The sequence below is a fragment of the Eublepharis macularius genome, chromosome 5 (genome assembly GCF_028583425.1).
Source record: "Eublepharis macularius isolate TG4126 chromosome 5, MPM_Emac_v1.0, whole genome shotgun sequence".
In the NCBI taxonomy this organism is placed as follows: Eukaryota; Metazoa; Chordata; class Lepidosauria; order Squamata; family Eublepharidae; genus Eublepharis; species Eublepharis macularius.
The window spans coordinates 160,501,780-160,513,324 of NC_072794.1; the positions used below are offsets into that span (position 1 = coordinate 160,501,780).

Below are 11,545 nucleotides of genomic sequence, written 5' to 3' on the forward strand. Positions count from 1 at the left end.
AGGCTTGCCAGCTGTAGGTTAGGAAATGCCTGGAGATTTTGAGGAGTGGAGCTTGGAGAGGGCAGGGTTTGGGGAAGGAAGGGACCTCAGTGGGGTATAATGGCATATAGTCCACCCTCCAAAGCAGTTCTTTTCTCCATGGGTAATTATTTCTGCAGTCTGGAGATCAGTTGTTATTTCAGATCTCCAGGCCCCACCTGGATGTTGGCAACCTGATATCACTTCAGAGCTCCTGTGTCTCTGCTCACGCCTAGCACCATTTGCTACAGCCAATAGAACAATTCAGGGTCCTGATTGCAGCCGTTTGGTAAATGAATGGAGCTCTTCCAAATTAATTCCAAAACGGTCAAAGAGGCTGTTAATCTCTACATCCAATAATTGGTTGTGAAGATGGGGAAACGGTGGAGAGGGACTGGGCCATGGCCCTCCTTTCAACCCACTCTCAGTTATCAAGTGTTCAAATGTGAATGGAATAATTGATTATAAAATGGCCGTGCTCTGTTATTCCGGCCCCCCTCTCCTGTTCTCCCTGTGCCAACTGATTTCATTGAAATGCTGTCATTTTGGGAGGGAAAAAGGGAAAAAGTCACAGTTTTGCAGCATAAATCCTTGCACCAATGGAAAGACCTCAGTGGAGCCAAACCAATGTTTTTCAACACCATATGGAACTGAAGACCACGAATGGGGTGGTTCATTTGATTTATCGTTTATTGAGAAGATTTCTCTCTCGTGCTCTGCAGAATCTGCCCCAAAGTGGGCCATTCCACTGGAGCTGTCTAAATGCCTGATGCCGCATGGTGAGAATGATTCTGCTTTGGTTTCAGTTGGACTTGCACCAATAAGGTCATTTGTATGCCTGGATGGCATAGAGCCACTTGACAATTTTCAGCGGAAAACTCCTTGAGTCTCACTGCCTGCTTCTCCATTTGTTACAGGATTATGATTTAAGCCAACTTCAGCAGCCAGAGAGTATGGATCACGTTCTGAACAAGGCAAATGGAGTCAGACGAGTAGACGAGAGACCAGTTGGTGCTGAGCCCCAATATCCTATAAGGCCTGTAATCCCCCATCCTGGGGACATTGGGGACTTTATTAATGAGGTAGGTTCCTGCAGGCTTTCCCTATTTATCTCTCCAGGCTTGTATAACCATCAAGGGCCATTTAGGCAATTAGCACAGAGAGAGTGTGTCTATGTATACATGTACGTTAAGCAAGGCCTGCTGATTCTTGCTTAATGACTTTGGGTTACCCTCATTTATTAGACTTAAAACCCTCACAGAGCTCAGAAAGGCAACCAAATCCAAAGGACCGTGAAACATCCGAAGGGACTTGGGATTGTCATTGAGATGCTAAGTAAAGATGGGAATGAACCACAAAAAAAACAAACCATGAGGTTCGTGGTTCGTGAGTTTTCATGAACCAGGAACCACAAACTGGCATGAACTGGGGCAGGTTTACGAACCAGTTCATGGTTCGTGGTTCGTGGAGTTTAAATGCCCCTTTCTGGCTGCTCAACAGAGGCAGGGAAAGGGGCATCTGACAGTTTAAAGGGCCCTTTCCTGCCTTGCAAGTGGCAGGTCCCTTTAAACTATCAGCTGGCAGGCGGCAGGGAGGGATCCCCCCCTCACCACCTGCCAGCTGATAGTTTAAAGGGACCCGCCGCTTGCAAGTGGCAGGTCCCTTTAAACTGCCCAAACCCCAGCCCCCAGCCCCACCCCCACACTTACCTTGCCCTGCGGCCCCGTGGTGGTGGCCATTTGAGGAGCGGGAAGCCCATTTTTGGCTTCCTCCACCACCCTGCGGGCCCATGCAGGGGTGGAAGAGGCCAAAAATGGCCTTCCCGCCCCTCATGGGAGTAGGGGGAGGACACCACAAGCCCGCAGGGCAAGGTAAGTGTAGAGTTGGGGCGGGGGGCTGGGGTTTGGGGAGTTTAAAGGGCCCTTTAAACTATCAGCTGGCAGGCAGCAGGGGGGGAGTTTATATGGCCATTTCTCTGGGGAAATGGCCATTTAAACTGCCCCTTTAATACGAACCAAACAAACCAGTAGACCAGTTTGTGGAAGTTCATGGAAACGAGCTTCCATGACCCACTGGCTTGGTTCCTGAATTTTTTTGGGTCGTAATTCGATTCGTGCCCATCTCAAGTGCTAAGCAGATTTACACCCTTCTAAGCCATGTTAACTTCAATAGACATAGAAGGGGATGACTTTGCTTAGGATGGCACAAAAGGGAGAGAAAAATTCCCAGTGTGCAACAAAAGTCCTTGGAGGTATTTAGAGTACCTCTTTGTACACCATCCATGGATTCCAGGTGGCCTTTTTTGCAGGCAGCTTAGAGTGCCAAACCTGCTTAGCATCAACAGTACAGCTGTGCTATGTGCCAGTGCAGACCATTCTCTGGACTGTCACATACTTATTTCTTTACTTATAATCTCCTTACCTCTCAGTATGCCAGCTTTCCAACAGATCACCCAAGGCAGCATCCAGACACACCATAATACTGGCAATAGAAACACCCACCAAAAAATGTAATAACAGCAAATTAAAATGCCCAGAATATCAAAGAAGAAAATCAGATTACTTGTGAAGTGGCAAACCAGTGGTGAAGGTGGCCATCACAGACTTTCTGCCATACTGTGGCTCAAAAGGAAACAAAAAAAATTAGCTGTATAGTTCCTTAGGAGGCAGTGCTGGTGCCCACACTTACCACCAATGAGAAATGGCTTTGAGGATCAAGGTTTGGGTGCAGAATATGGGAACAAGCATAGAGAGAGAAAGGCTAGAGTAGGGGTACCATCAAATGTTTTTAGAAAGTGGGCAAGGCAGGGTGGGGGTCATACCCAGCAAGGCTTTTTATTGGCCATTAGAGATTTGATTGACTCTGCATATTGTTTTAAATGTTACTTCAGCAGCTGCTGCCATCACAGCACAGAGATCTTCACTGTGTGACTGAAGGTGAGCCGCAGCAGCCATTGTATGGCTGGCTTTGCCCTGTTGTGGCAGCCATTTTGTGGCAGCTATTTCATGGCTGCCCCCACCACATTGTGTCATAATTCCAAAGGTGCCCACAGGATCAGCAAGGCAGAAGACCTCTGGGCTAGAGTAACGTATCGCCCTTTCCAGTTTCATTTGAAAAGTCCATCAGTCTCCAACCCTTGCTGGCAGTGTTCGCTCTGCTTCCAGCAACAAACAAGAAGTGGTACAATATGTATTGTCGAAGGCTTTCACGGCCAGAGAACGATGGTTGTTGTGGGTTTTCCGGGCTGTATTGCCGTGGTCTTGGCATTGTAGTTCCTGACGTTTCGCCAGCAGCTGTGGCTGGCATCTTCAGAGGTGTAGCACCAGTAGCACCAGAGGTGCTACACCTCTGAAGATGCCAGCCACAGCTGCTGGCGAAACGTCAGGAACTACAATGCCAAGACCACGGCAATACAGCCCGGAAAACCCACAACAACCAGTGGTACAATATGTTGGATAGGGCCTGCCATGATTGGTGGTGCACACTATAAACTTGACGGGGCAAGGACACTGCCGTCTTCTGTTGATGCTATGTCTTTGGGATGAGGATCAGTGTAGACTCACCAATAAGTACTTGTGTAATGATTTTAAGTAAATGCATGTATGTGTCTTTAAATGCTTGGTGTGGTACAGATGAAGAGTGGGGGTGAAAGAGAGGGATGAGTGAGTGATATGATGGGCTGATGACTGAGAGTGTGGGCTGAGTGAATTGCAGTTTTTAGTTACTGAGTGGAGAGAAAAGATCCAGTCTGGGCAAAGCTGGCAAGCTGTGTGCAGCCTGAGCATGTTTAAACAGTTCTGAGGGAAATATAACCTGTGTGGAAATCTGAACTCTGTGTGTGTCATTCTGTCTAAAGCAGGCAAACTGTGTGTGAGCCTGAGAGAAAATCTATGTGGGCTGAGTGAATTGCAGAGTGAGAAATTGGTATCTGAAGCAGACAAACTATGAGTGAGCCTGAGAGAAAATCTATGTGTATTTGAGTGAGAAATTGGTATCTGAAACAGGCAAACTGTGTGTGAGCCTGAGAGAAAATCTATGTGTATTTGAGTGAGAAATTGGTATCTGAAACAGGCAAACTGTGTGTGAGCCTGAGAGAAAATCTATGTGTATTTGAGTGAGAAATTGGTATCCGAAGCAGGCAAACTGTGTGTGCAGCCTGAGAAAGTTCATGAAGATCTGAGTGACTGTGCCTAGGTAAAGTAACTTTAAGAACAAATAACACCCTTTGAAACCATCAAGCTTAAAAAATAATATGAAACCAATACGCTTCATGTAAAAATAAGTTTATTATTATTATTTTTTATCCCACAGTATCTGTTATTCCCATATCCTATTCCTATCCTCAGGGCTGCATAGTTCCACAAAGGAGCCTGACCCTTGGGCATGTTATTAAAGAGGGAAATTTAAATTATTTTGGAATATAGTTCCTGGTGGCAGCAATCTACCCAGAGGGGGCAAGAAGAAAAGACTTAAAGGCAAAATCTAGCTGAGAGAAAGAAAGGGTCTCGTAACAACCTGTCCATCACTTGTCTTTGCCCTTCTGCCCACATCTTTTCTGTGCTTTCCCTTTTTCTACTAGGAAAAGCAGTGTGCCTATCTGAGGACAGGTCATGATGACCATTTTAGTGTATGGTTGCCTGTATGTGTTGGCTCCTTTTCGCCCTATAGATTGCCTTCTAGTTACATGTACAAAGCAGGATCCAGAACTGCGAATTCTGAAATGTGGGTGGAAGAGCCCTTCAGGTCCAGGACACAATCCTTCCCCCAATCTGGGTGCAACATCAATGTGTGGAGGGATTGTCAGTGGGCTCAGACAAGCCCTATTTCTCCCCTTCTTCCATTCTCAGCACACACCAGCAAAGTCCAGCGGATGGGACATTTATGCATACCATCTTATCACCTAGGGGTGCCAGGTCCCCTTACCCTCCCAGTGGGAATGGGAAGACCTGCCTCTTACCTCCTTCTTGCATTCTTTACTGTTTACTCGTGGTCGCAGTCCCACGGCTGCATGGTGATGTCACTTCTGGTGATGACACTTCCAGAGTCATCACCGTGCAACCATGGGGCGAGGTGTGCCCACTTCTCAGCAGGCCAATTTGGACCTCAAATGGCCCAAATTTGGCCTGTTTGGGGCCCAAATTGGCCTGCAGCGAAGCACAGGAGTGCCCCTGGGGTGGCGTGATGACATCACTGATGTCATGCCGCCCCGGGAGCATGCCTGGGAGGCCCATTCCTGTGCCTTGCTCCTCCGCCAGCCAGGGGAAGAGGTGGAGGGTGGGGAGGTGGAGGAGGAGGGTGAAAGCGAGGGATCCCCTGCCCCCACCAGGGGAAGGGGATCCCTATTATCACCTCATCTAGATCTCCCCTTCTACTCATTCATTGAATTCCAGCTTTGGAACGTATGCTGTTTAGCAGAGGGGAAGAGGAGAATGGATGTGAGCTATGCATGTTGTCTGTAATGGCTCATCATGCTAACTGCACATGTATAGTACAAGGGGCAATAGAAAAAGAGCCTGTGGTGAACCTTAAGGAAACCCCTCCTGCACAGGAACAGCACCTTGAGAAGGGAAGATCGTACTCCCAAGTACTTTTCAGAAAGCAGCCACCCATTTTTCTATGCCTCCCTAAAGGCTAGGGACATTTTTAATAAGTAAAATGCCCAGACTCCACAGGTGCAGTTAATTTCCTTTTGTCAGAGGCTACTGGCTGCATCTACATGCCAAACATGGCTACACAGGTTTTTGTTCCTCCCTTCCTGTACTTGAGCCCTGCCAGAAAAGAATGAATTCCCCACGTAGTTCTTGAAGGTCTGCATTTAATATTTATCTTTAATTTGTCTACTTGATCCTTTTACTTTCGAAAAGAGAGCTGGTGTGTTTGCAAACCAATCGATGAGTTATTTCCTCCGAGGCAAAACGCGATCCGTTTCATAAGTCGGATACATAAACGTGGAAGCAATTTAATTTTGTTATCGTATCAATTTCCTGGCCTTGAGACTCTGGTTTTAATCATTAAAATCCTTCCTCCTTGGTACATGCAAACATTTGCTCCATCTGCACACCTGTGGGGTCTAGTAAGAAGTCTTCTCTCCTCCTTCACACTTGAAACCCCTTCCCCAATTTCAAGCTGCTGCCGGTCAAAAACAAACATGACTATGACACCAGATTTGACAGAGCTTATCATGTTTTGAGGTGGGAAGACAGGAAAGATGGGAGGTATTTCTGGAATAATTCTTCCATCCTCACCCACCCAAACAGACAGTGAAAACTAGCATCTGCTAGTTTGTCACAGGAGAACTTGGATGAAAATCTTTTCGTACACTCCCATTTTGGCTCTAATGGCACAAAGCCAACGATACGGTGGCAGTGATCATAAAAGCTACGTATCCTGTTCTTGAATGTATGTAGTCCTGTATATGGTTTTCTCCTCTTGCATTTGAGGAGGGGAGGAAGGGGCAAACTAGACGATATGTGTGACAGAGTCCAGTCAGGGGTACCCCAAGTTGACTTGCAATCATATGTAACATTGGGGAACTAATGTTCCCGAGAGCTATGGGGCCCAATTGAGTTCAGGCAAATGGCACAGGACAGGAGGCTGAAGGCGGAGATAAGACAAATCCATTCTCTACTCTGAGATTGCCTTCTGGAACAGTACGAGTGCATCACAGCCAGCTCTCAGCTTTGCACAGACACACAGTTTTTTTGTCTCTGGGCTTGGCAACACATACTCCCACTATGGCGGTATTAAGTAGAAAACCTTCCCTTTTTGTTTAGAAATGGAAACTAAACAGCATCTCAGAAGGACTGAAGAAGGGCCCTTCTGAATCAGATGAGTGGGCTATCTAGTCCAGCATCCTGTCCCACAGAGGCCAATCAGTAACTCTGTAGGACCAGCAACAGGGTATAGAGGCTTTTCCCTGGTGTTTCCTCCTGGCACAGGTATTCAGAGGTTTACTGCCCCTGCACATGGAGGTTCCCTTTAGTTATCATGGCTAGTAGCCAGCCACTGATAGACCTGTCCTCCATGATAAACCTGTCCTGCATCTCTTCCTCAAAGTAAGGCCAATCTTCTACCTCCCTATGGTACCCTAAATGGGAGTCTGCTTGTGAGTTGGGGGAATTAGCATTCAAGAAGACACAGTGAGAGATGGTAACAGGGATATCTCCATCAATGTATACCAGGATCGTTCCCTTAGAGAACTCCCTCAAAGAACCAGATGGGTGTTCAACAGGAACACAGGAAATCACACACAGCATACATACACAGCTAACTAGGAAACAGGGAGGAAGAGGAAGAGAGATGCAGGGTCAAGAGATATTTACCAGTCTAGGAGATAGAGGGCCCTGACCTGGATAGCCCAGGTGAGCCTGATCTCATCAGATCTCAGAGGCTAAGCAGAGTCAGCCTTGGTTAATCATTAGATGGGAGACCTCCAACAAAGATCAGGGTTGCAGAGGCAGGCAATGGCAAACCACCTCTGTCAGTCTCTTGCCATGAAAACCCAACCAGGGTTCACCATAAGTCAACTCTGACTTGAAAGTAATCTCCACCACCACCAGGAGATAGAGGATGTCCATAGCCTAGCAGCTTGAGTGGCCAGCGCTTCACGGCAGGAAGGAGAAGACTCAGACATGTGCCTGAGGCTGTGCATAGGATCCAAGAACACACACAAAGCACATGGCCCAATTATCTTGTAAAACATACCCTGGGGCAGAATTATGTCTTCTGTCCCTGAAATAATAACTTGATGGCTCATCTGGAGGTGTAACAGTAAATTGGGAGTAGTACGTTTAATCATATCTGAGAGAAAGTATGGTTGAAAGAGGGTACTTGATGACCTGCAATGGCCAGAGAGGAGATATCAGGTCCCTGAATAGCCCAGATTAGGAAGGAGCAGTGCGGAAGGTATGGAAGGGCATTGATGGAAGTTCTCTTTTGTTTCACTTAAGTGCTTCTCTGGAGCGTGGAGAGGCAGGTTGTCATCCTGACACACCGTCTGGTAATTTTCCAACTCCAGCCAGGGTTGGTATCTGTTCTGCCTATCTGGGCAGTGTTTTTGTGCTTAAGGCACATGAGAAAGGGGATTGTAATATTTTACATTCATAAGCTGCCCTTGCAATAAGGAGAAAGGGTAGGACTGCTAACACCTAGAGCAGGAGATGTTTTAGAACAGTCAAGGAGGCCTCACCCTTGCTGCTGCAGCTGCCTCACCGGAGCACGCTTGGCTTGGAACCTCCCAGGATATTATAGGTTGGATCCAGACTGTCTTCCAGTGGAAAAACTTGACTGCATCCCCCCTTCCACTGCATCTTCACAGAACGTTATTCCTGGGAGGGGGCTGAGGAATCTCATGGGGGGGTCTGCAGCAGGAATCAGAGGAATTTGCTGATTTAGTCTTGATCTAATTGAGAGCCAGTTTGGTGTAGTGGTTAAGAGCACGGGACTCTAATCTGGAGAACCAGGTTTGATTCCCCACTCCTCCACTTGAAGCCAGCTGGGTGACCTTGGCTCAGTCACAGCTCTCTCAGAGCTCTCTCAGCCCCACCCACCTCACAGGGTGTTTTGTTGTGGGGATAATAATGGCATACTATGTAAACCGCTCTGAGTGGGTGTTAAGTCATCCTGAAGGGTGGTGTATAAATCAAATGTTGTTGTTGTTGTTGTTGTTGTTGTTGTTATCATCTAACCCTGTGATTTGACAAACACTCATCCTCTATGGTAGCCACTTTGTGACTTGATATACCCACCCCCCCTGTAGGAGCCATTTTTGTGATGGTACCACTACACTTTCTCAGATTTCCCAAAGGCCACACAAACAGAATAAAGTTGGGAGACCGTGTTCTAAAGACTCCGAAGAAAGGACTGCGAATGTGGCGCGCACACATTTCAAAAAGGAATGTTACACAAAATCCTTCTTTCAATATCTTGTATCATTGCCTACATGGGCTAATGGAACCGCACAGAAAGAAGAATACGCACCATTCCTGCAGCAGTGAAAGGCAGGCTTGTAAGAGCATCACAAGAGAAGATCTTCCCTCTTGAACCTAGTATCTCTCCACTTTACTCACTATATTCTGCATGGTTCTGAGGGAGCAAGGGAGAGCTGCAGGCAGAAGCCAGCTGCATTTCACAGCTGTTGCAAATGCACAGTCAGTTTTAATGCTTCAATGAACTTGATGGGTGCATCTGTTGATGTCAGTGTTGCCAACTCAGCATTGGCACCCAACAGGACATTACAGGGGGCGGGAACAAATGATTTGGTGCCACAACAACACATGACATCGCTTCCGGGATGAAACCAGAAGTGACATCATTTGTGTCAGCATGACGCTCTAGGATTCACCCAAAACTCTCTAGACCCCAATATTCTAGAGCATCATGCCAACGCAATGATGTCTGAATTCAGCCTGGTACTGAATCCTCCCCCCCGCCCTCCCCCAATATCTCCCAGCAGCCTGTCAAGTGGTAGCCAAGGACTGAGGTCCAAGGTGCGAAATCTCCCACTATAGTGGGAGACTTGGGAGCCCTAGTTGATGTGAATGGGACAATTAGAATGAATCTCATTATATGCATGCAGTGTGATCCTACACATATTTATTTACACATTTCCGCTGTGTTCACTGGGCCTTATTCTCAAGGAAATGTGCATAGGATTGCAGCCTTAAATTGCAGACCCTCAGGAACTGTGGTTCTATAAGAGTGGCTACTTATCTCTAATAGAGAATTTGTAGCCTGGTCTACCTCAGAGGAGGAAAGGCATAGCTGTGTCCCTTGGAGGAAAATGGATAGATTCCTTAGGACAGTGCTCTTTAATTTTTCCAAACATGGAACCCATCCTGTAAAGAACCCACTGGACTGCAAACGTGATATGAAGTTACATGTCATTAGAGTCATGTGACAGGAAGATGAAGAATAGGAATTATGAGTCCACCAGTGTCAAGGCCAAGGCTATGATCAAGCAAGCTGGAGATAGGAAACTCAAGCTGAGCGTAAGAAAAGTACCATAATGAGGAACAAGTCAAGGGGCAAAGCCATAGAGGAATATTCTCCACCATATTCCCTTTGCCTTGTAGTCCTGTTGCTCCTCTCAGTGTTTGTGCAAAAAGAGGCAGGAAGTGTGGTGCCCTTGCTGTCTACAGATGGGAACTGCCGTGCCCTCGCTGGCCCTTATGAGTGCAGAAAAGTGGGGTATAAATCTTGTAAAATAAAATAAAATTAATAAATGACAAATACACATGCACACTAGCATCAGGTCCTTCTGGACAGGAGCAAAAAGATGTGATTCCTTAGGATTTCACAGCCCAGCAAGTAGGACTCTGCAACCCCTCTGAGAGTCCCAATGCTACCTACCCCCTTCAAGTGGTAGGACTCCCAACAATTTTTCCTGGTCCTCCACCACAGCTTAAATGAACAGTAGGAGAAAATGGAGAGGGGGGGAATCATGATGTCACTTCCGGTCTAAAACCAGGAAGTGACATCACCACATTTCAGTGATGCTCTAGTAATCCAACACATCCCTACGGTAGCAATTACGGATGCCATTTCTGCCTCCCCCCACCCCTGAGCCAGGTAAGCCTCCCACTGGTTTCCAACCAAGGGCTGACAACCATACTATGGGTTGAAGGCCACTACATTAGAGGGAAGCCCTGCCTAATTAAGTGGATTATAGCCAATATGTATATGAAGTGTAGGTATTGTTGCACTACTTAGCACTAAAGCACACTCTCTCCTGTGTGATTAGGATGTTGTAAATCCAAGCTGACCTGTTCCTTCTTTTCATTTTCAGGGCTTGAGAGCAGCAGATAATGACCCAACAGCCCCGCCCTATGACTCCCTTCTCGTCTTTGACTACGAGGGCAGTGGTTCAACAGCGGGTTCCGTCAGCTCGCTTAACTCATCAAGCTCCGGAGACCAAGATTATGACTACCTTAACGACTGGGGGCCAAGGTTCAAGAAACTGGCGGACATGTACGGGGGAGGCGAGGAAGACTAAAATGACCTCACTTTATTGTTTTAGTACAAAAAAAAAAGAGGAAAGCTATAGCATTAGAAGAAGAGGAGGAGGAAGGAAGGAAAAGAAACCCAACAATGAAGAAGAAAAGAGTGAAGAAGCAAGAATTGTACAGAAGTGGCAGCTTTTTTAATTACTGTCCCCTGCTGACTGTATTCCTTTTAGTGGTGATTTAGAACATTTCTTTTTTCTGTTTTTTTTATTTTTCCTTTTTTTAAAAGAACATCGAGGTGTCTAGCATGAACACTCGTCTCTGCTGCGATTGTGTTTTTTTTTTTAATTATTTTTTTCTAATGTGTCAGCAGGGATATCGCTCGTTCTATCACTTTATGACTAAGGGGAGTGAAAGGCACTCTGTCTTAACTTGAATTTCTTAGAACAGAAGCACTGTTTTTAAAATATATATATAGATATATATATTTGAAAGTGCCTTTTGGTACATGTATCAGATTCCCTCAATCTCAGGAGTGTTCAGAAAAGAAACAAAAGTTTATGTTTCGACCGTCTTGGGCACTA

At 46.4% G+C, this 11,545-nt stretch overlaps 1 protein-coding gene across 1 annotated transcript in view; it reads left to right on the forward strand.

Annotated features, from left to right (window-relative positions):
- The window catches only part of CDH4 (cadherin 4), a 466,474-nt gene extending 455,395 nt beyond the window's left edge, over positions 1-11,079 (forward strand). Inside the window, exons 14-15 of the mRNA XM_054980461.1 lie at positions 936-1,100; positions 10,805-11,079. Coding sequence (XP_054836436.1) covers positions 936-1,100; positions 10,805-11,011 — 372 coding nt within the window. The 3' untranslated portion in view covers positions 11,012-11,079. The remainder of the gene's footprint in view (positions 1-935; positions 1,101-10,804) is intronic.
- Positions 11,080-11,545: the final 466 nt, after the last annotated feature.